General features: G+C 39.0%; 1 protein-coding gene across 5 annotated transcripts in view; it reads left to right on the top strand.

Annotated features, from left to right (window-relative positions):
• LOC126188888 (tyrosine-protein phosphatase non-receptor type 2-like) overlaps window positions 1-24,664 on the top strand; it is a 56,682-nt gene that overhangs the window by 15,660 nt on the left and 16,358 nt on the right. For 4 of the 5 annotated variants that reach the window (XR_007537872.1, XM_049930572.1, XM_049930570.1 and 1 more), the window contains exons 4-8: window positions 4,811-4,944; window positions 9,643-9,868; window positions 15,952-16,107; window positions 16,363-16,528; window positions 23,086-23,191. Coding sequence is in view for 4 of the 5 variants with exons in the window: in XM_049930572.1 (XP_049786529.1) it covers window positions 4,811-4,944; window positions 9,643-9,868; window positions 15,952-16,107; window positions 16,363-16,528; window positions 23,086-23,191 (788 nt within the window). In the remaining variant the exon portion in view is untranslated. The remainder of the gene's footprint in view (window positions 1-4,810; window positions 4,945-9,642; window positions 9,869-15,951; window positions 16,108-16,362; window positions 16,529-23,085; window positions 23,192-24,664) is intronic. The other variant, XM_049930571.1, reaches the window with a different exon arrangement.

Below are 24,664 nucleotides of genomic sequence, written 5' to 3'. Positions count from 1 at the left end.
GTTGTCATCTACAGAAACCTGGGTGTTAAAGCTACAAAGCTCTGGCCATAGATTTGCTTGCTTGCTTGCTTGCTTGCTTGCTTGTGTGTGTGTGTGTGTGTGTGTGTGTGTGTGTGTGTGTGTGTGTGTGTGTGTGTGTGTGTGTGTGTGTGTTTTACATCTCTTTCATAAAAACATGTTTTTACAAATTTATCATTGTTGTTAAGGTCTTCAGTCCTGAGACTGGTTTGATGCAGCTCTCCATGCTACTCTATCCTGTGCAAGCTTCTTCATCTCCCAGTACCTACTGCAACCTACATCCTTCTGAATCTGCTTAGTGTATTCATCTCTTGGTCTCCCCCTATGATTTTTACCCTCCACGCTGCCCTCCAATACTAAATTGGTGATCCCTTGATGCCTCAGAACATGTCCGACCAACCGATCCCTTCTTCTGGTCAAGTTGTGCCACAAACTTCTCTTCTCCCCAATCCTATTCAATACTTCCTCATTAGTTATGTGATCTACCCATCTAATCTTCAGCATTCTTCTGTAGCACCACATTTCAAAAGCTTCTATTCTCTTGTTGTCCAAACTATTTACCGTCCATGTTTCGCTTTCATACATGGCTACACTCCATACAAATACTTTCAGAAATGACTTCCTGACACTTAAATCTATACTCGATGTTAACAAATTTCTCTTCTTCAGAAACGCTTTCCTTGCCATTGCCAGTCTACATTTTATATCCTCTCTACTTCGTCCATTATCAGTTATTTTGCTCCCCAAATAGCAAAACTCCTTTACTACTTGAAGTGTCTCATTTCCTAATCTAATACCCGACTTAATTCGACTACATTCCATTATCCTCGTTTTGCTTTTGTTGATGTTCATCTTATATCCTCCCTTCAAGACACCATCCATTCCATTCAACTGCTCTTCCAAGTCCTTTGCTGTCTCTGACAGAATTACAATGTCATCGGCAAACCTCAAAGTTTTTATTTCTTCTCCATGGATTTTAATACCTACTCCAAATTTTTCTTTTGTTTCCTTTACTGCTTGCTCAATATAGAGATTGAATAACATCGGGGAGAGGCTACAACCCTGTCTTACTCCCTTCCCAACCAATGCTTCCCTTTCATGTCCCTCGACTCTTATAACTGCCATCTGGTTTCTGTACAAGTTGTAAATAGCCTTTCGCTCCCTGTATTTTACCCCTGCCACCTTTAGAATTTGAAAGAGAGTATTCCAGTCAACATTATCAAAAGCTTTCTCTAAGTCTACAAATGCTAGAAACGTAGGTTTGCCTTTCCTTAATCTTTCTTCTAAGATAAGTCGTAAGGTCAGTATTGCCTCACGTGTTCCAGTATTTCTACGGAATCCAAACTGATCTTCCCCGAGGTCGGCTTCTACTAGTTTTTCCATTCGTCTGTAAAGAATTCGTGTTAGTACTTTGCAGCTGTGGCTTATTAAACTGATTGTTTGGTAATTTTCACATCTGTCAACACCTGCTTTCTTTGGGATTGGAATTATTATATTCTTCTTGAAGTCTGAGGGTATTTCGCCTGTTTCATACATCTTGCTCACCAGGTGGTAGAGTTTTGTCAGGACTGGCTCTCCCAAGGCCGTCAGTAGTTCCAATGGAATGTTGTCTACTCCGGGGGCCTTGTTTCGACTCAGGTCTTTCAGTGCTCTGTCAAACTCTTCATGCAGTATCGTATCTCCCATTTTATCTTCATCTACATCCTCTTCCATTTCCATAATATTGTCCACAAGTGCATCGCTCTTGTATAGACCCTCTATATACTCCTTCCACCTTTCTGCTTTCCCTTCTTTGCTTAGAACTGGGTTTCCATCTGAGCTCTTGATGTTCATACATGTGGTTCTCTTATCTCCAAAGGTCTCTTTAATTTTCCTGTAGGCAGTATCGATCTTACCCCTAGTGAGATAAGCCTCTACATCCTTACATTTGTCCTCTAGCCATCCCTGCTTAGCCATTTTGCACTTCCTATCGATCTCATTTTTGAGACGTTTTTATTCCTTTTTGCCTGCTTCATTTACTGCATTTTTATATTTCCTCCTTTCATCAATTAAATTCAATATTTCTTCTGTTACCCAAGGATTTCTACTAACCCTCGTCTTTTTACCTACTTGATCCTCTGCTGCCTTCACTACTTCATCCCTCAGAGCTATCCATTCTTCTTCTACTGTATTTCTTTCCCCCATTCCTTTCAATTGTTCCCTTATGCTCTCCCTGAAACTCTGTACAACCTCTGGTTCTTTCAGTTTGTCCAGGTCCCATCTCCTTACATTCCCACCTTTTTGCAGTTTCTTCAGTTTTAATCTACAGGTCATAACCAATAAATTGTTGTCAGAGTCCACATCTGCCCCTGGAAATGTCTTACAATTTAAAACCTGGTTTCTAAATCTCTGTCTTACCATTATATAATGTATCTGATACCTTTTAGTATCTCCAGGGTTCTTCCATGTATACAACCTTCTATCATGATTCTTAAACCAAGTGTTAGCTATGATTAAGTTGTGCTCTGTGCAAAATTCTATCAGGCGGCTTCCTCTTTCATTTCTTAGCCCCAATCCATATTCACCTACTACGTTTCCTTCTCTCCCTTTTCCTACACTCGAATTCCAGTCACCCATGACTATTAAATTTTCGTCTCCCTTCACTATCTGAATAATTTCTTTTATTTCATCATACATTTCTTCAATTTCTTCGTCATCTGCAGAGCTAGTTGGCATATAAACTTGTACTACTGTAGTAGGTGTGGGCTTCGTATCTATCTTGGCCACAATAATGCGTTCACTATGCTGTTTGTAGTAGCTTACCCGCATTCCTATTTTCCTATTCATTATTAAACCTACTCCTGCATTCCCCCTATTTGACTTTGTGTTTATAACCCTGTAGTCACCTGACCAGAAGTCTTGTTCCTCCTGCCACCGAACTTCACTAATTCCCACTATATCTAACTTTAACCTATCCATTTCCCTTTTTAAATTTTCTATCCTACCTGCCCGATTAAGGGATCTGACATTCCACGCTCCGATCCGTAGAACGCCAGTTTTCTTTCTCCTGATAACGACATCCTCTTGAGTAGTCCCCGCCCGGAGATCCGAATGGGGGACTATTTTACCTCCGGAATATTTTACCCAGGAGGACGCCATCATCATTTAATCATACAGTAAAGCTGCATGCCCTCGGGAAAAATTACGACCGTAGTTTCCCCTTGCTTTCAGCCGTTCGCAGTACCAGCACAGCAAGGCCGTTTTGGTTATTGTTACAGGGCCAGATCAGTCAATCATCCAGACTGTTGCCCTTGCAACTACTGAAAAGGCTGCTGCCCCTCTTCAGGAACCACACGTTTGTCTGGCCTCTCAACAGATACCCCTCCGTTGTGGTTGTACCTACGGTACGGCTATCTGTATCGCTGAGGCACGCAAGCCTCCCCACCAACGGCAAGGTCCATGGTTCATGGGGGGGGGGGGGGGGGGGGGGGGGGGAATTTATCATTGTCATCTTAAAAAGTAAAGTATGATGGCATCTTGAGAGACAATTGTTAATGAAGCTGAACCTGAGGAGATGGTGATGTATTGTGAAAGAGAAGATTCATCAGTAACTTGCCCATGATTTGTAAACTTTCAGAGCAGCGATAATATCTGTTATAAACAAAGTTCACAAGCATTGAGACCGAATGAGTTTGAACCAGTAGTGTAAGACTCACAGTATATTACATAGTGACGCATATATTGAGACTGTTGGCCACTGCTTCTAACTGTTTCTCTACATGTAAAGGGTCCTTCATACAGTCAGTATTTATTGCACAATAAAGTTGTGTTAATATACTGTGCAAAAGTGCAAGGCCAATAATGGCTCAATATTATAGCGCAACATGTCTGTTAGAGCTTTGCCTTCGTAGCAAACACGTCAGTGCTTGTTGATGTAGAACTCGCAATGTGTTGTGATTGCAGTCACTTTGTGCTGCAAAAAGAAAAGAAAGAGGAATTAGTAACGTGCAAAAAAGTCTTTCGGAAGCCATTCTACACCAGCCATATTGACATGCTGAGAGAACCTGCAGCAGAGCCAGATATCTGTCGAAAGACTTTAAGGTCAGAAGAGAAATCTTTCAACAAATTTGTGAACTTTGTTACGCCTTATGTACCCAGGAAAAATACTGTTCGTATATTTGTTGGATTTCACTTTCCATGATATTGGAGACGATTTATAAACCTGAAAAGAGTAAGAAACATCACCGTTGAGTATATGCAAGTAGTGCTGTTATGTATTGCTGCAATAAATAATACTAGCTTCCGAAATATGCATGTAACCAGTTGCAGTATTATTTCTATGCACTTAAATAACTATGTCAAATACTTCTACAGATAATTACTGAATAAGTATTAAGTATGTAATCAAACTACTCCCCTGAATGCACTTCATCAGATGACTCTATCCATTTGTTTTGACTGATGTATTTCCATTAATATGGCTTCGCTATATCGATTGTTTGCATGTCTGCGGATCATGAGGTCTGAGCAGAATCTGTTGCATATTGCATAATATCACCCTTAAATGGTACAGCATATTGTCTGTCAACATTTTTAAGGCTCTGCAGTCTCCTTCAATATATTGTGCAAATTGCCTCTTAAGTTGCTGTTATAAGTGTAAGTTGTTTTGTCAACAAATATTTTATGATGTCAGAATACTCAGTTAAGCATCCTCTACCATCTATATAAGGTTGTTCCCAAAGGTTTGGGACACTGTGTATATCTACTGCAGTGTGAAGTTTAATATTATTAATGCTGCTGAAATTATTTTCAGGTTAAATGTCATCAGTACTGGCCTTCAGGTACAAAACCAGGTGTGGATGACAGACTGGAATTGAAAGATGTTGGCCTTGTTGTAGAGTTTGTCTCAGAGACTGAAGCCTCATACTATACAACAAGAGTTCTGAGGTAGGCAGTTTGGATTTTACCACACAGCATTGATTAACATTTAGTTTTTCCAAACACTTCCCCTGTTTGTGTGAACATCATCTTGAACTACAATTAATTGAATACAGGAAAACCTGTATTTCCCTGGTGACAACATGTCTAACAGCAGCAAGAGACTCAGACATCCAGTAAAATAATTTTAACAACTGCTGGAACTGATTGGTTCACAAACTTATGACATTGTGAATACATTGGAACAATATTAGAAAAGGATAGTTCGTACTCGCCATATAGTGAAGATGAGTTGCAGATAGGCACTGTCACAAAATGAGCTTTAATCAATTGTCTCCTTTTCTACTACCCCCACCCTCCCCCCTTTCCTCTGTCCTCTGTCTAACATCCCGACTGCACCTGGCTGCCCTACCCATTCTCCACTTCATCCCTACGCACTTCCACTAGCTGCATTTTACTGTCTCCCTCTCCATCCTGCTATTCCTCTCCCTCTCCATCCTGCTATTCCTCTCCCTCTCCATCCTGCTATTCCTCTCCCTCTCCACCCCAGCCTCCTCGTACTCCCACCTGGTTGCCCCTTCCATCGTACGTACACTGCTGCTCGTAGTCTGGCTTCAGCTGCCAGAGACTGTGCATGTGCGCACGCACGTGTCTGTTGTCTCTTTTCGACAAAGGCCTTGTTGGCCGAAAGCTCATTTTGTGACCATCTTTTTGTTGTGTCTATCTGCAACTCAGTGTCTCCACTGTATGGTGAGTAGCAACAATCCTTCTCTAATTCTGTCACATTCCATCCTGGACTTTCCATTTTAATACGGTGTTAGTTTTACCTCTCAGCATTGTATCTCATTTGCACAGTGACTTCTCCGATGTAATTCTTGTAACAACCCTGTTGCCTACAGGCAGATCATATCTTTTGCTAGGTAGAGAGATCTCTGGTTCTAAAAGCTTCCATTTGTTTATGCTATCTACATAAATAGTATTCACTTTAAAAATAGTAGTTTCCCATGAATCAGTATTTAGCACACTGTTCAAGTGTTGGATGATACCAGTGACTGATATCTTTGAAAGCAGTAAAGAGAATGATCCTTTTTTATGAACACTTTGTGGTGAGCTGTTTACTACTGGCAACAAATTTCCCTACACTTTGTGCTGAATGTCTCAAATCTGTTTTCTATGACACTTCCACTTATCTTCATGTTCAGCTACTAATATGACCTGAGTGTACCCTGTTGAGGAGTTAGAGCAGTTTTAAGTCACTTTTCTCTTATTTGGATAAAGCAAGTGGAATTAGCCTTCCAGCTCTCCATAAATGTTCTGTTGTTTCACTAAATGACTTTAGGTGGATAACAGGATGATTTGTTAAATGATTCAATGGTTGATTATTTCCCTATTTTTTCTCATAGTTTCCAGTTTTCAATGACCTCAATATTGGTGGAATATTAAATTCAAACTTGCCTGCATTTCCTCCACCCTCCTTTACTGTGTGTAAATTTCTCCCTACATGCAGTTTGTCTGCTTGTTAATTTCTTGACACTCAGCATCATCTGACTGCTGGCTCATTCACTTTATACTGTAAAAAATTCCATACTCATCAGTAATGATGTACAAACATATCAGAGATATGCTCTTGAGATCTAAGATGCCTTTTTCTTAAGCTAATGTATAATGTTGTAGGATCAAAAATGACTTACCTGTTGCTTATTCATTGCTGAAAGCTTTTTATATCTGGACAAGTGGTAGACCCAAGTTCATATTTTCTCTAACAAAATTCTCTGTACCAGATTTAACATTCTATCACATGTGATGAGATGCATGTTGGGGTTTATTATATTGAAATGCAGCACATTGTACATCTTGGTCAACAGTTAACAATAAATTTTCTTGCAGAGATGTACCATAGGTATCTAGAAGAGCACAGTGTTCCAAAAGATTGGAAAAGGGCACAGGTCATCCCCGTTTTCAAGAAGGGACGTCGAACAGATGTGCAGAACTATAGGCCTATATCTGTAATGTTGATCTGTTGTAGAATTTTGGAATGCTTATTATGTTCTAGTATAATTACTTTTCTGGAGACTAGAAATCTACTCTGTAGGAATCAGCATGGGTTTTGAAAAAAGACGATCGTGTGAAACCCAGCTTGCGCTATTCTTCCACAAGACTCAGAGGGCCATAGACACGGGTTCCCAGGTAGATGCCGTGTTTCTTGACGTCCGCAAGGCATTTGAAACAGTTCCCTACAGCCGTTTAATGAACAAAGTAAGAGCATATGGACTATCAGACAAATTGTGTGATTGGATTGAAGAGTTCCTAGATAACTGAACGCAGCATGTCATTCTCAATGGAGAGAAGTCTTCCGAAGAAAGAGAGATTTCAGGTGTACCGCAGGGGAGCGTTGTAGGGCCGTTGCTATTCACGATATATATATATAAATGACCTTGTGGATAACATCGGAAGTTCACTGAGGCTTTTTGCGGATGATGCTGTAGTATATCGAGAGGTTGTAACAATGGAAAATTGTACTGAAATGCAGGAGGATCTGCAACAAATTCACATGGTGCAGGGAATGGCAATTGAATCTCAATGTAGACAAGTGTAATGTGCTGCGAATACATAGAAAGAAAGATCCTTTATCATTTAGCTACAATATAGCAGGTCAGCAACTGGAAGCAGTTAATTCCATAAATTATCTGGGAGGAGGCATTAGGAGTGATTTAAAATGGAATGACCATTTAAAATTAATCGTCGGTAAAGCAGATGCCAGACTGAGATCCATTGGAAGAATCCTAAGGAACTGCAATCTGAAAACAAAGGAAGTAGGTTACAGTACACTTGTTCGCCCACTGCTTAAATACTGCTCACCGGTGTGGGATCCGTACCAGATAGGGTTGATAGAAGAGATACAGAAGATCGAATGGAGAGCAGTGCGCTTTGTTACAGGATCATTTAGTGATCATGAAAGCATTACGGAGATGATAGATAATCCAGTGGAAGACTCTGCAAGAGAGACACTTAGTAGCTCAGTACGGGCTTTTGTTGAAGTTTCGAGAACATACCTTCACTGAGGAGTCAAGCAGTATATTGCTCCCTCCTATGTATATCTTGCAAAGATACCATGAGGGTAAAATCAGAGTGATTAGAGCCCACACACAGGCATACCGACAATCTTTCTTTCCACGAACAATACGAAATTGGAGTAGAAGGGAGAACAGATAGAGGTACTCAAGGTACCCTCCCCTACACACCGTCGGGTAGCTTGCGAAGTATGGATATAGATGTAGATGTAATTGGTTGTGATACACATACTTCATATAAAGTAGGTAGTTGTTAAATTACTAGAAGCCAGTGCTTACCTTCAGGAGACAGAACTCCCAATATTGGCAGTAGAAATAAAGCATTCAAAGTGTTTGGAGCAGTAAGTTCTTTCTTCAGTGGAAGAGAGGAATTAGTTGGGAGAGATTTGGAGGGGTCAGGTCACTTTGACCTCAGGCTTGAGAGAGGCCTACCTGCTATGAGGGGGGAACAGACACAATGATGAAGTAAAAGAAGGCATCAGAGTGTATGCTGAAAGACAGTACACTTGTAAACATTTCACCAACTTCAGTTGAGGGGCTGTGGATAAGAGAGAAGATGGGGAAAGGGGGGGGGAGGAGGAATCTAAAAAGTGGAAAGAATAATCCAGTTAAAAAAACAGAAATAAAAAGGGGAAGGGGAAAAAGGAGAAAAAGAATAGATGGTTGTATATATGAAGCAGTGGAGGAATGAATAGGTTAAATCCAGGAGGATGGTGGGTTGTGGCTTTTGGAGGAAGTAGTACTGAGTAGGAGAATCAAAATGGCTCATCTGGTGTAGCAACCTCTCAAGTTTGTCATGTCATGCTGTCAAGCTTGTTAAGTAACTAGATCTGGACATCCCAGTGACAGACATTTCTTCCTGTCCATTGGTGTGTGGTGCCAGTTTGAAGATAGTCAGTACATTATGTAATGAATCCGTATCAGTTGATAAAACAACACGAACAGTTCCTAGGATGCTGTGCCATTACTGGTGTACCACTAGGACTGGAGGAATTTGTAGTCGGATGCAGGCATGGGACTGCTTTTACAGTGTAACAGTTGCAACGCACAAAACTTTGATATTGAGTGTCAGATAGTCAGATAAAGATCAAACACTAAGTCAACTATAATCGCAAACAAATAACTACTGTTATCATGACTACTTACAAACATAAGGTATATAAACATAAATGTACAGGTACCCATCTTGACTTGTGTTTATATGCTTGCTGCAGTATGTCAAACATTCCAAGTGTCAGATTGACTCACTTAAATTTTCACTACTTTTGCCAGTAATGATCACTCTTTTGCCTGTCACAATCCCTGTAGTAATAATTTATGCAATGTTATTGCGAGCCCTAAATTACACCAACCTACCTGAAGGTCTCAACAGTTGACTTCTACTCCTGCAGCTACCAAATGCAAAATATATTGAGCAGGAACTACCTGTACACCACATTCCCCTGTAACATAATAGGCACTAGTCTCATATTAAAATTTAATTTTACTTTCCACTGATATTCATTCTCTCCCCCCACCCCCTGCCCCCTCTCTCCCTCCCTCCCCACATAAAATAATTATACTGACATTTTGTAACATATTTTGTATACAGACGTAATTTAATAAGGTCCACTTTCATAGATAACTCATTTTTCAGGTTGATAGATGAAGTGACTGGAGAGAGCCGGCAGATTCTACAGTTCCATTATACTACATGGCCTGACTTTGGTGTGCCAGAGAGCCCAACAGCATTCCTAAATTTCCTGACTGTAGTTCGACAGAGTGGTGCACTGGACCAGAATGTAGGGCCACCAGTTGTGCATTGCTCAGCTGGAATAGGGCGTTCTGGTACTTTCTGCCTTGTCGATTCTTGCCTTGTTCTTGTAAGTTCGTATGTCATTACTCATTAATAAATAATTTTATGTAGTTGGCTTTTGCACCCCATTTTGGCAATACACACATTTAATGGATCACGTCAGTCTGTTGAGGAACGTGGACCTTCAATTTGTGTCGGTAAAATGAGTTAAAGTGTAGGGAGAAAACTAGGACTTGAAATTTATTTATTATTTCCCCTGGGAATTTGTATTTTGCAATTTCACGTTTATTTGTAACTTTGGTATTACAGCTGTTAAAAAATTTTCATCTTATAACAGTAATTATGGCACAAAGATTGATGGTACTATCTACCAATTCAAACCCTCCACAGGATGCCTCAGCATTCTATATTAAATCAAGAGTGTAAGTGATGCTTTGTACATATGTGAAGAAACTAAGTAGTTTTTCTTTGAATTCTGGATTTTGCTGTATGCATATGTTTGCAAGTTTCTTATGAAAGCAAGTTACTTGCTCTTTTTCTTCTAGGTATCAGATCAATGCACACATGTAAACCTGCCAACTTTTACAGTTTACCCATAAAATTTACAGAAATTGTAACATTCTACAGTTTTACATGTGGATGGTGTCATTTTACAACTTTGCAGACAAAAATTTGAAACGTTAACATTCGATAATTGCCCCACTTCCAGACAGTCGATTGTTTGCGAGGGCCAAAGGCAAGTTTAGGCAGTTGAGAACTCATTCTTTGATATGATTGGTATTTTTAACCTTGTGATGTTCGTGTCATCATTGGAATTGAATTTAAAGCTAGGATAACAGTTCTTCCATGTGAATCTTACATGTCAACATATCTGATCTGCAAAGCCTTTGTTCCAGACGCTTGTAGTGATTTAACCAATATTCTTTGGCCATGTGTGGGCTATTTACATTAGTTTTGTGTGTGTGTGTGTGTGTGTGTGTGTGTGTGTGTGTGTGTGTGTGTGTGTGTGTGTGTGTGTGTGTGTGTGTGTGTTTACCGTGTACACATTCTTCGTTCACGAGCCTGATGTGTTCATTTAATGGATTATGACATTGTGTGCTTCGACATTTTTTGATAAAGTGTTTGACTGCCCTGAGTGTTTATTTTACAATTTATGTGATATTCAGTGATCCAGGTTCCTTTCAATGTTTCATGCTATTTGTTCTTGGAACCTTTTCATACACTGTATTCCTGATGTAGGATTCATGAATAAATCCAACACGAAACAGCACTTCCAGGCACTTAAAGAATAAAGGGAGAAAAATTTGCCTTCTGCATGGTGTGTGGGAGTGATATTAATGTTGCACATGGTGGAAGAAAGGATTTAAGTAATAATCTGAAGTACGGTAAACACATAATTTATGTTAAATCGAAGAAAGGTAATAAGAAAATCAACACCTTCCTTGCGAAGTCTGAAAATGTTGACAGTGACATAATGAGTGCTGAGTGTCTGTTTCCTTCCTTTTTGGTGGAACACAATGCAGCCTTTTAAGTCCGACTGACTGTGCTGGTGCTGTATTTAAGATGATGTTTCCCACATCAGAAGTTGCAAAGAAATGTAGCTGTGGCTGCATGAAAACCACATGCATTTTAAGTAAAATGGCAAAAAATGCATCATCTGAAATTAAGTGCTTTCAGAATGGACCATTTCCTTTGGCAGCGGGTGGAAGCAATCATAAGAATGCCAAGTTGTATCCTGTTGTTACATTCTATGACATTCTACAGGGAAAAGTAGTAAGCACTGTGCTATCCATACCAGCATTAGATGGGGAAACAGCAGGGTGAAACGTAGGAAACCTGATGTTATCACAGCTGAATTCTCGTAACATAGCAATTGAAACCTGTGTGGCTTTCTGCTCTGACAATGCTCCTGTTATTGTAGGACACAAAAATGGGGTTCCAGAAGTTCTGAAGGAAGTTCAACCAGATATTGCAATCATAGGTTGTCTTTGCCACCTGTTTAATCTAGTATCTGGAAGATTACCACCGAAGGTGGATGAGATCCTTGTTGATGTATTTTATTTCTTAGAGAAAAGTGTCAAAAGAAAAGAACACTTTCAGAAATTTCAGAACTTGCACAATAAAGAGGCAAAGAAAATTCTGAAGCATGTATGTACTAGGTGGTTATCTTAGGCAGACTACTGGACCAGTGGGATCCCCATCTTTCTTTTTTCAAGGAGGAAGTAATATTATGTGCCCAAATCATTTCAAAAAGGTTGACATCTTTCAGAATACCTAGAGTTGAACAAAGTGCACCCAAAGAGCATCACAAGAAGAAAAATTCTTGATTCTGCTACTACACATCCCCTAAAAGAATAGCATATTCTTCCAAATGTGACAAACCCACTGTAAAAAGTAAAGACTTCTGCTGCAAGTGAGGAAAAATTGAATATTTTCCTGTCCTCAAACTTGAACAAGGCCTTTTGCACTCCTCTTCATGTGACTCTTCCTGTATTTGACAAACTGAATGTTGCCATTCAGACTTCTTCCCACAACTTCACTTTTTATTAGAACTTCTAATGGGTTTGAAAAAGCAACTGTTCACATAGTTTAAGACCAATCTTCTCAAAAACTCCTCATTGCTTGAAGTTGAGAAGAACTTGATTCAAAATCAAAGAAGTGATGATTAGTTAGTTATTGGCATTTAGACTTCGAACATAGTGAATGATCTCCAGGATACAGATAAACTCCTTTTCTTTTCATCAGTGAGATACTAATCTTATACTGCTTGTGACTAAATTCTCAAAAATTTTCCACTTAAGGATGTTGTGTTCAAGCATGCTCAAGTTGCTAGACAAAATTGAAGATGCACAGTTTTCTTCCATTCGTTTTTCTTGGAAACATCTCCTATCATGTTATGAAAGGAAGAGAATGAAACTACAGATGATGTTGTGAATGAGCTTCAAAGGCAGTTCACAGCTCTTAAAGTAGATGACACCTTCGCTGCAAATAAAGATCTGCAAGCGATTCCAGTTGGGCACAAATATCAAGAGTTCATGGAGCTGAAGGACTCTTAAGTATAACAGAATTTCTAGAGTAATGCTCTCTATTCTCACCATAACATATAGCAATGCAGAGTGTGGATGTGTTTTCAGCCTTTTGAAGCAGAATAGAACAGAGTTCAGATCAATGTCCAATGAATCTCTGAAGTCAATTTCTATTTTGAAGGCCAAGGGTTCTGGTCCCTATTATGACAAAACATCTTCTTAAGACTTTGTGCAGGAAGCTGAAAAGGCCACAACTATGACCTTAAAGTCAAACTAGCATGCGATTTGCAGTGAATGTTACATTACTTCTTGCCTGTGTTATGTTAAGCAAGTTTTATTGTGTAAAGCCTTTTTCAATTATTGCATATCTGCTTAATTTATCAAGGAAGTCCGTTATGTATATTCCAAACCAATATTCACCATGCCTGCTGCTGTTTAACATGGATTTCTTCTTGATTGTTATGTTCATGTACAAATCATTGGCCTATGATGTAAGATGATGTGATTTCATTGAAGGTCCTGTTTAAAGCATGAATTACTGTATTTTGTAGCCCATAAGTATTATTATTTTCGCCAAGCAGGGATATATAAAATATTGTTAATTTTTTGTTGCATGTGAGTTTTACTGATAGCCCTTTTCAAAAGTTGGCAGGTATGACACACACAAGGTTCCAAATTTTGTCCACCATATTCAATTACGCTTTAATATGAATGTATTAAATTATCAAAAGTCACACTAGATTTTGAATATTAAAACATTTCTCAGAAATTCATATTTGCTCCTCTTATTGGATCATTAGATACTACGAGGGTTGCCCCGAAAGTAATGTACCACATTTTTTTTCTTCAGCAATTCTGTATTGAACATAATGAGAATTACACACATGAAAGAATGCTGTTTTATCTACACACCATATTTTTCCACGTAATCTCGATCCCTTTCTGCGGCCTTCCTCCAGCTCAAAACAACGGTGTGTATGCCCTGTCTGTACCAAACCTTGTCCTGGTGGTGGAGCCAGTGCTTCACTGTGTGAATCACTACCTCATTGTCCTCAACATGTCTTCCACGAGTGGCATCCTTTAATGGCACAAACAAGTAGAAGTCCAAGGGGTCTAGGTCAGGGCTGTAGGGTGGATGGGATAACATTGTCAAACTCTGTCTGGATATGTCAAACTCTGTCTGGATAATTGCATCCACACTTCCTTTGCTGACTGACAGATGCAGCACCAACTGCCGAGTTGTAATGCGTCTGTCCTCACAAATGACATCAGCTCGCTGCCACATGACTGGTGTGACAGCCATGAATGGTGTCCCCCAACCTCAGCAAACCATGGAGCTCTGCTGAACTGCCTTCCGATGACCTCACCCTCCGTGCCCAGCGACTAACTGTACTTCTGTCGACAGCAGATGCTCCATAGACTTTGCATGAGCATTTGTGAATATTCGCCACAGTTTCTTTCTCTGCAGTGAGAAATTCAATGACAGTGTGTTGCTTGTAACGTACATCGCTTACAGACGCCATTTTGAAATGTTGTGCAGCTACGTTATCTGTCAGAAGTGACAGAAACTTGGTGCGCTCACTCAGGAGACTTCAAATAATACATACGTAATGTTTCGCATTCATAGCACCGCTTCCAGCTGAGAAAAAAATGCAGTGCATTACATTCTGGCAGCCCTTATAATACAATATTTAAATCTTTATTGTTAAATGCATATGTAATAAGGCAATAACTTTGCTATGGTACTTTTATCCATGGATATTTTGTAGTCATATTGCACAAGATTTAACTGACACCAATGGCCAGTATTGTTAGGTCTATTATGCAGTCTAATACACACAGTGCACTTAATGTCTGTATATAAAAGGCAATGGACTCACTCACTCACACACTCACTCACTCACTCATCACCCAGTCCAAACCACTAAGGGTAGGAACTTGAAATTTGCAGAGGATTCTGATCTTATACTGTAGGCGTTGTTTAAGGAGGGATTGTTCAAAATTCCACTCGTAAGGTGGTGAAAATGGGATGGAAAGGCTTTTTGAAAATATGTCGCTATTAACACAGTTTTGAAGCTAGAACTGAGTCAGAAATTAAAAAAAAATAGTTTCAGCATTTTTGGAAATTCAACCACTAAGAGGATAAAATGGTGGGTGAAAGTTTTTTGTAAACAAATAATTATTGAAGAACTACTAAAGCATTCGTGGAGATACAGGTATGAAAACTGATATGTGACTTCTCAGTTAGAAATTAGAAAAAAGTGTTTCAGTGTTTATGGAAACTAACACCCTGAGGGATTTAAAAGGGGGATGAAAATTTTTATGAAATTATTTTATTATGAAAGCATTTTCAAAGCTCTGTCTATGAAAATTTGTATTTGACTTCTCTGTTTGAAATTAAAATGAAAAAATGTCTGTCACTGTGCTTCGAAATTAAACCCCAAGAGGGTGAAAGAGGAGATGAAAACTTTTAGGAAAATATTTCATTATATTTAAAAAAAAAAAATAAAGATAAATATATGAAAATTTGTTTGCCTGGTGCTGCTTGGTGAGTAGATTTTTTATCTATCCAGTTACATGGTATTTCACTTCTGTTAGATATGAAGAAATATCCGTGTTAAGGGGATGAAAGTTTATATTTAAATATCGCCACAGGAACTCAAAAGGCTTGATTAACAAAAACCTTGTATCCCGCTACTAGAATTGCTTTTTGGTCAGAAGTACATTTGGAAAAGACCACCCTTCTATGGTCTTAATTAGCGTGAAAAGTTTAGGTGTTGCAGTTTGTGAACAACATAAAAAATAACTTACAGAAAATTAAAAACATCTGTGCAGACCATACAGACTATGCACACAAAGCAGCTGGCACTAAGTTAGTAATGTATAAAATTATGATGCCGAATTATAGTTTACTCAATGTGTCTGCTACCTTCTTCAGCACATGGCTATTATTATTATTGTTATTGTTGTTGTTGTTATTTCCTAGCACCACTAATTCAAAACTTTACAGATTTGTGCACTGTTCCAGAAAAGCTAGATTATGTTTTTGTCATTTTCTTGTGATAATTGTATTCACTACATAGTGTCCTTACTGTCTAACAATTATCTTCTTTCTAAATGTAAGATTGAGGAGAATGGTCTTGACTCAGTAAATGTTGTGGATGTGCTACTGGAAATGCGGAAGTTTCGTATGGGCCTCATTCAGACGCCGGATCAGTTAAGATTTTCTTACTTGGCAATTATTGAAGGTGCGAAGAAACTAATTAACAACAATCCTTTGGTGAGTGTTCCAATGTAGTTTACACAAGTAACTAATTGAAATAAAAGTTATATATGTTAACTGTGTTCACCAGTTTGGTGAAGTATATTATGACTTGTAATACAACTTGAAGAATATTCTTTAGAATTTTCCTGTGATAATAAATGATATTTAATGTTGTCATCTCTGCTGATGTTTCCTTTCACACTTTCTCCTTTCCTTGATTGTAAGAGAGATACGATCTTGTAATTGACAGTAGTAATTTGTGTTTTTCAGCATGATTACAATAATGTGGAGGACCCATCTTTGAACCATCATGATGGTTCAACAGAGGAGACTTCGGCAGATGAAGATGACACAGATGAACCACCTCCATTACCTCCACCACGAGGTGATTCGTTGACTCGGTCTAAGTTGGCTACAAATAATCATGGTATGAATGGTATGAATTTAATTATATTTTTTATTCATGAAGTAATTAGTGATATTAGCACTTATTGATCCTTTGTTATCAAATACAACCATCAGGTTAACTAGAGTTGTCAGCTGACAGGTCATGTGGCCTCTCCCTTTCATTCCTCTTCTTCTATCTCCATGTTACTTCTGTCCTACTTCTGAGGAGCTTCGTCATGTGCCTGTAATCTGCTTACAGGGTAGAGATAGGATAAGAAGTGAAACAGTAAGGAAAGTAGTGAAAAAGGAACCCTTGCACAGTAGGACAGACATCAAGGCTAAGTTGGTACCGCCCCTTAAAGAGAATGGAAACTAAGAGGATTCCCAAGAAGATACATGAAAAGGAGACGCGAAGGAAGTGACCAAGAGGAAGACCAAGGGACAGTGGCTGAAAAGTGTGGAGGGGGGTCTAGAAGAAAAAGACCAAGGACTGGACCAGAGTGAGCACAGTTGGATAGTGGGAAAACAGGACTAGGTGATGAGGCTTATGTTCCAAACAGACCCAGCCTGAGGCTACTGTTGTTGTCGATGATGATGATGATGATGATCATTTGGCCTAATGTCAGTGACCATTGTTGTCAGTAACAGTAAAGTGCTAGTAACTGATGTCATGGGAATATTATCCAATCACAAAAATTGAATGATGTGATCAATCCTCCTTACACTTCCAAAGTAGTTGATACTGATATTTCTACTTCCTTCCTTTAGCTCATAGCCCAAACATTAATTCATTTCAGCATCACAATGAGTTCGTAATTTCCAAAGTGATGATTTGTCAATTGAATCTTAAAAATTAAACTGAGAGCAGAAATAAAGATAGAATGATAGTCTATGTTCCTTTTGGAAGCAGACTGATTCATGTAGGCAAGGCTAGTGTGTGAGACTGAAAAAAGATGCCTGATGCATTCAGCTTTGAGAGATAGGTGTAACCAGTTTACACACTGGAGTCTTGCACTGCATGCATCTGCTACCCAAACCTGCCATTTACAGTGCTGGAGCATCGTCCACGTAGGGGCTCAGTTTCTGCATATGGTTGTCTGTTAAATATTTTTAGATATCTTTAAGCTCTGTCAATGTTTTGTTGTTCATGTACCAGATGTGTTTTGGAAATGCATTTTATTTTCAACTATCATCCTACTGAACAATAAAACACTTAAAAAATTTTATACAAATAGCATAGACTTCTGGAAAAACTGATTTTACATCTGTAAACTGAAATTTTTTTGTAAGTCTGTGCCATTTGTTCACTAAAGTGTGGTTAATATTCTGACTACTGGAAATAGATTGTATTTCTGAAATATGTCCAGTATGTGAACAACACACTGATGCAACTTAAACAACTACATTTTTAATTACCTTTAAGATGTATCCACTAGCTGCAAGGCATATTTGTCCATGCATTTTTGACTCGCTTAATGCCTGCAATAGCAACATTGTTACACATGCTGTAGGACAAAAACCACCACCCAGCATTCAATGTACATGATGGGGAGTAGTGGCATATAGTACAGGGTGTATCAAAAAAATCATCTGATTTGGCATGTCTGTGTTTCTGAAACTAATAAAGATGTACAATGAATTTTGTTTTTTTGATGAATGGGAAATTCAAGAAAGTTTTTTTCATACCTTCCATAGGTGTTCAATAAGTCCTCCTTGAGATGCATGGCATTTGTCAATGCAGTATTCAGATTGTTCTCACACTGCAGCGAGCATGTCTTGAGTTACTGCTTCCACAGCTGCTGTTATGTGACGTCTCAGTTCATTCATTGTTGTTGGTAGCAGAGGCACATAGTCTTTTATAATCACATACAGTCTGGTCCAGTGACCACACTCTGTGCTGTAGGAGGATCCACACCATACCTAGTACAAAAGTCATGCTGAGCAGTTATTACTGACCCACACTGCACAAAACATGGAACACAAAATACTTTCTGTAGTTCAGACACCATTTTTACTAGAACTGAAGTGGGTGCACACTACTGCTATCTAGCAGAAACCATGTAAAATTTGAGTTTTTGCACTTTCCGACAGTATGTTGTTCACACACAAAAACACAAATAACATAATAGTTACCATTTTTTTAAAATTGGATGATTCCTTTTGATACACCATGTAGAATTCCTCTCATTACTGTACATCTATTTTACTCATCCTTCTCATACTCCAGCTTTTTCTCTAGGACAAATGATGTAGTCGTTGACATGATGTTTAACCTTAATCTGCTTTCCTTCCTTCTGTCCTCCGCCAATCTTCATATATTCCCATAACTATAAAGAAAATGTACATTTATGAATTAGAGATGACTTTATTTGGTAAAAGAAGTAAACGTGGTACTGGACACTTAGACAGGAAAATTGTCTGGAGCACTGTCTTCAAAGTAGGATCAAAACATTTTTTTTTTTATGATGTTAAAGGTAAAACTGATATCTTTAACAAAACTGAAGTAGTTGAATCGTTAGCCTCCCAAATTGTGGTCTGTATCATCACATAAGCAGTTTCGATGTAGATGACAGGCAGAAAAGGAACAAATGGTGTACAAGCCTGTTAGTTAATTTAGTGATAGGGAGTTTAATGGCTGTTTTTTAGAGTTTAAGGTGGTGTGTCAAGGAGGATTGCTGTGTAATAACTTTACTTTTATTTGTAAATCAGCATTGATGCAGACCATATTAATTTTATTTTCATTTTACTGTTGCGTGTTATGATCCAATGTGACCAATAGGAGACAAAGAAATGATATCCATTTCAACAATCTCTGTGAAGTATCTCACTTTCCAATATTTCTGAGAAAATATTTTGATGGTGTGCCTTATTCTGAAGACACAGTGTTCTACAGCGTTTTGCGAAACATGCCTCATAATTGTTTAGTAATGCTAATTGAATGTTTTGTTTCTACCCCTTGATGAAGGATGCTTTGTCCAAGAGTTCATGTGAATAAAGATATTCAACTTGTGTAGCCTTTGCTGTTAACAAGATCACATTGAATTTCTTCAGAGACAGTCAGTCAGTTTTTGTGTTCTGTTCTTCACATAACCAGTTATGTTTCTTGCATTAGGCCAGACGTTTACCCTAATATTTGTGTTAAGTAACTCATTCTTTCAAAATTTATTTCTACCCAAATTATTATTTGTGAACAAGCCCTGTAGGACTATGCAAAGAACTTAAAAGTGGGCATTCGCCTCCCTTTGTGCCCATGTTTCTTTCATTCTCGTCCTGTAGGCATCCTTTCTCTATTCAGACATGTTACTATAGTGTTCTTCTTTGCTTTTCCTTCTTGATCATTTGCCATTTGTGAATTTTGGACTTGTAGGTGTTGCACCTTTGGACATCTTATCTTGTAATTCTTGTCAATTTCAGATCATTCTTGATCTCGCCAATTCATTTCATTATATCCGTTTTGGCTTTACTTCTGTTGTCAAAGAATTAGACTCTTTGTTTTGTTAATATGTCTGGGTTCCTTTTTTTAAAGTGTTCTTAGAATCTTAACCTGCATTTTCTAATGTCACTGTGGATATTGATGTATTTTTTGATTTAATGATCGTGACAACTCGCCTCTACATAAATTGTATGACACCTCCTGGTGTCATTGTACTTGAGCACGCTCCTGGCTGTGGTTTTATGATGCTTTACTGACATCTACCTAAAACATGTTGTTCCACTCTTTCTTCATAATTGGCTGGAACACACCTCATTTCCCCATATTCTCTATAGAACAGTGAACCCCGTTGATTCATGGACCCATGAGAACAACATTTACTACTTCTCCATGTATAGATGACTTTTGCATTTGGTTCAGCTCTCAGTCCATGACTTGCATGTAGTGACAAAACTCTAAGGAGTCATATGAAAGGATTTGTTTTGTGTCAAAGACCATGGCTTTCATTTCTCCCATGTCAAAACATTGGTCCTGCAGTTTTTTTGTACCATTAAAATCAGCCCAGATGTGAAACTTTCCCTAGGAATCCAGTGTCTCAAGGTATTTGTGTAATCCCACTTCATATGCCCACTTTTTGATGATAAAATGTTTTGACAGCTCCATGTCATCTCAAACTAGATGCGTGCAAATTTCTCTGTCGTAACTCTTGGGTCGTGGATCACTCCACTCTGTTACACGTTCATAGGGCTCTAGTTTTATCATGGTTGTACTATGGATGCCAGGTATTTGGTTGAGCAGCAACATTAGCATTGTGATTGCCAGACCCAGTTCACCATTGTGGGATAAGGCTGCCACCTGAGCTTCCTGTATGAGCCAAGTGATCTGTCAGTCTGAGATCCTACCCTTATGGTTTCATCACCACCAGCTACTGCTGATCTATGCCCCCACTCTCTGCCAATCCTGTAACCTCCCAAGTATCGGATTGTTGGATTGTTTCCCTCCCCACGAGTTGCTGACCTCCGTGACACTTGATCTAGGACAGAACTCCAGATTACAGTTTGAATGGAAATCCTCTGTAGAGATTTTTTCCCTCCCCACTTGACAGTATTCATCATATGACTTCACATCATATCTTTCTCCTATGACTTTACTTCACATCCTTCTCCCTGAAGGGTACCTATTTGCAGATTCAGCTAGACCTATCCCATTGTCCTTAAACTTCCCATTTCCTCCTTTGTCCATCAACACATCTTCCTCTCTGGTATCTGAGTATTGAGGTACCAAAATTATTCACACAGTTGACTATAAAGATATTTGAAGGATATTCTTGTACATATGTTGATCATCAGTAATTGTGGTCTCCACCAGAGACGTAGTGTCTTCACAATTTTGGCTTTTGCCAGATGCCTCAGTTTTACCAAGAAGTAAGGCCATGACCGATTCTTGATATACGCTGACCAAATGAGCCATTTTCAGGCTGTTAATCAATGCTTTTGTCATCACCAAATAATGTCTACTGTCCATGATCTTCTACCTGGTAGCAGCCACATTGTCCATTCAGTTGTCACCTTCTGTGTGCAAAGTCCTGTGAGAATCCCAAAAAAGATATAGGTGATCGCCTAGCCAAGGAGGTGACTTCTGACAGTGGTGGTACTGAGGCCTAAACTATGAACTCAAGAGCTCATCTGCAATACCTGGCGTATCAAAGCTGAAACAAACAATGTATCATCACGGAGGCCACTGCTGTGTGACATTCTTCCTGCCACTCATCTCAAAGGGATTCCACTATTTTATGCCGGCTCTGTATTGGACACACTCATCTGACCAACGGCTTCATCCTGCATAATGATATTCTTCACCCCTAACCCTTTTGTAGCCGTGGACAGTAGCTCAGCAGCAGGAGAGAGTGGGTGTAAAAAGACAGCACCCAGAGGAAGACATATTGGTCATTGGGACCACCTGCAATTGGCAACAGATCAGCTTGCTGAAATGTTGCATCATTCTTCCAATTCCACGTGGCTGAATATCTTAGAATGTTTCAAAATTATTTTGTCTTGTTTTATATCGTCTGTGTCTGATATGTACTGTGCTTTTATTAATTTCCTCTTCCTCCACTGGTCTGGAAGGTACATCACTGTATCAGCTCCCTACAAAGTCAGCTGGGGGCTGGGTTATGGGAGTTGCAGATGCAGAAGAGCCTCAGGTGACCTCCATTTGGTTCCTGGGCTTCAATGTGACCTCACTGTACACTCACTTTATACCTCACACAATTACTCTAACCCTATTTCTCAACTGTGGTTTTGGCATTAAACCTGCAGTCAGTTATGGCACCACTTGTACACAATTTGCTTCTCATCCTATCTCTGCAGAGATGATGTAAGATTATTTTGCTTTGTTTATGAGAAGTCAGTGGCAGTTAATCGTACACGTGTTAAGATCATAAAAAACATGAACTTCATCAAATGATCAAAGTACACCTGTACCCCCAAGTTCTTCTCTTCTCTTCCCTTTCGGACTTCACAAACCCCTGTATAATGAGTTGTTAGGATAGTGTGCGTGGTTATTAATTTCTTTCTCATGTGTTCCACTCGCATGTGAAGGAACGCTAGAATGGCTGTCACTCACTCACTCACTCCGCTATCATTAAAATCTTGTGACAGTGCAGCACTTCACTTATTAGACATCTGGATTTCCAAAAAATATATATATTTTTCATGTCGTATGGAAATTGATTTTTTAATATTTTCACGTGCTGTTATTGAAATCCATTTCGTATAATTCAGGTTTGTGGTAGAATTGTTTGCAGTAATTTCCACTGTCCATTGAGAGAATTTAGTTGCAGCTGAAGGATTTTATTGATCTGTTAGTCATGTTCAGATGCCTCAGTTGCCTTTTTCCTGTAAAAGGCATATGTCCACATCCCAGCCTCATAATTCTTATTACCATATACGAAAAGTTAGAACTTTGTTGCAAGTTATGCACTGAGAACAAACTTTGCTGTCACTGCCTTGGAGATATTATACTCAAAACTCTTGGGACATTCACTAGTTGCACAATAATATGTAGTTTGAACGTGTCTAAACTTGTGGCTGAAAGATTGGAAGACTTGCCTGACATGTAATAATCTTGGAACTATACATTTGCATATTACATGCACAAATGTTATTTTACAGGAGGATTTGAAGCCAACAAACCACTTCCTGTGGAACCTGAGGTCTCTCCAGAGCAAGAGAGTGTGGAAAGATTGCTTGACTCAGCACTTCAAGATAAGGAAGCCAGGTGTGTACTTATTGTAACATTGACAATGTGGGTGAATATGTAGGAGTAAATTGACTTCACAGCATCATTATTCTGTAAAAAGAATCACTAACTGCTCAGAGAAAGCATTGAGTTGTGGTTAGACTCTCTTGATACCTCATGAAAAGTAAGTTAGGTAACATACCTACAGCATCACTAATGACCTTATTTTTGTCTGTCCTGAATCTTACTCACTGTTACCATAATCAAATGGCTCTGAGCACTATGGGACTTAACATCTGAGGTCATCAGTCCCCTAGAACGTAGAACTTCTTAAACCCAACTAACCTAAGCATATCACACACATCCATGCCCGAGGCAAGATTCAAATGTGCGACTGTAGCAATCCCGTGGTTCCAGACTGAAGCGCCTAGAACCACTGGGCTACAATGGCTGGCTACCGTAATCATAACTGTGCTTATTACATATATTATAATATTAATAGATAACTGTTTCTCTTGGAACAATGCTCCAAAAATTTTGATTAAGACACTGTTTTGCTCACTGTGTCGCAAAGAATCTGGTTTACATTTGAAGAACACTGTAACCCCCCCCCCCCCCACACACACACACACACACACACACACACACACCTCCCACCTCCCATACCTTCCAACAGAAGAAACATAGCTGTTGTGCTATATGTCCTCAAAAAAGTCCTCCTAAATTGCTAACGTCAGTGAAGAAATGACTGACACTTGGAAAGATCATGCTTAACACTATATTATCACCCTTCTTCTCAGTTCCAGCCAGAGGGTAGTTACTCGGTTTGTTGGTTAACATAGCTCGCTCCAGTATTCTTTAATATAGCTTGCCCTAGAAAGATGAGAATAGGAGAGTACAAACAAGCTCAATTCTCTATCTTATTTTGGAGATGGCTATGTTGTCCCAGCTTGTAACATTAGTGTAGGCCCTACTGCACATGCATTTTCTAGGTGACCCCTTGCAAGCTTCCAGTAGCAGTGGATAACATTGCAGTGATACAAGTGAAACCTACGCTCTGTTCTATGGTATTAACTCTATGTATTTCCTCCTTTGTAATTCAATGTCCCGTGACAAATTTTGTGCACGTCAGAAGACTGTGGAACATATGAGAAACAATTTGTAACTATATTTTTCATCTATTTTCATTTGCTTACTATCTACTGTGGTCTTCAGCATATCGGTACAAAAATCTGAATTATTCTAAAAAATTGAGATATGCTTGTGTTTCATTTTGTGGTCACACTCTTTCCTTGTGTGAAGAGTGCATTGTGACTTGTCACACATACTACTGTGCTGGTGAAGAGGAAATTTGTCTTCTGCTGAAATAATGTGTGCCAGACAAAAATTTTGTTTGTTATTAAGTCCACCATTATTTCTGTATTTCACCACTAGGGAACCAAAAGATTTCTGTGGCCTGTTTTGTATGTTAATAACAGAAAGGCTATAGTGTTTTTATGTTCAGAGCAGCAC

This window comes from Schistocerca cancellata, chromosome 5, assembly GCF_023864275.1.
Source record: "Schistocerca cancellata isolate TAMUIC-IGC-003103 chromosome 5, iqSchCanc2.1, whole genome shotgun sequence".
In the NCBI taxonomy this organism is placed as follows: Eukaryota; Metazoa; Arthropoda; class Insecta; order Orthoptera; family Acrididae; genus Schistocerca; species Schistocerca cancellata.
Note: the sequence above shows the minus strand (reverse complement) of the source record. Positions and strands in the feature narration are given on the sequence as shown.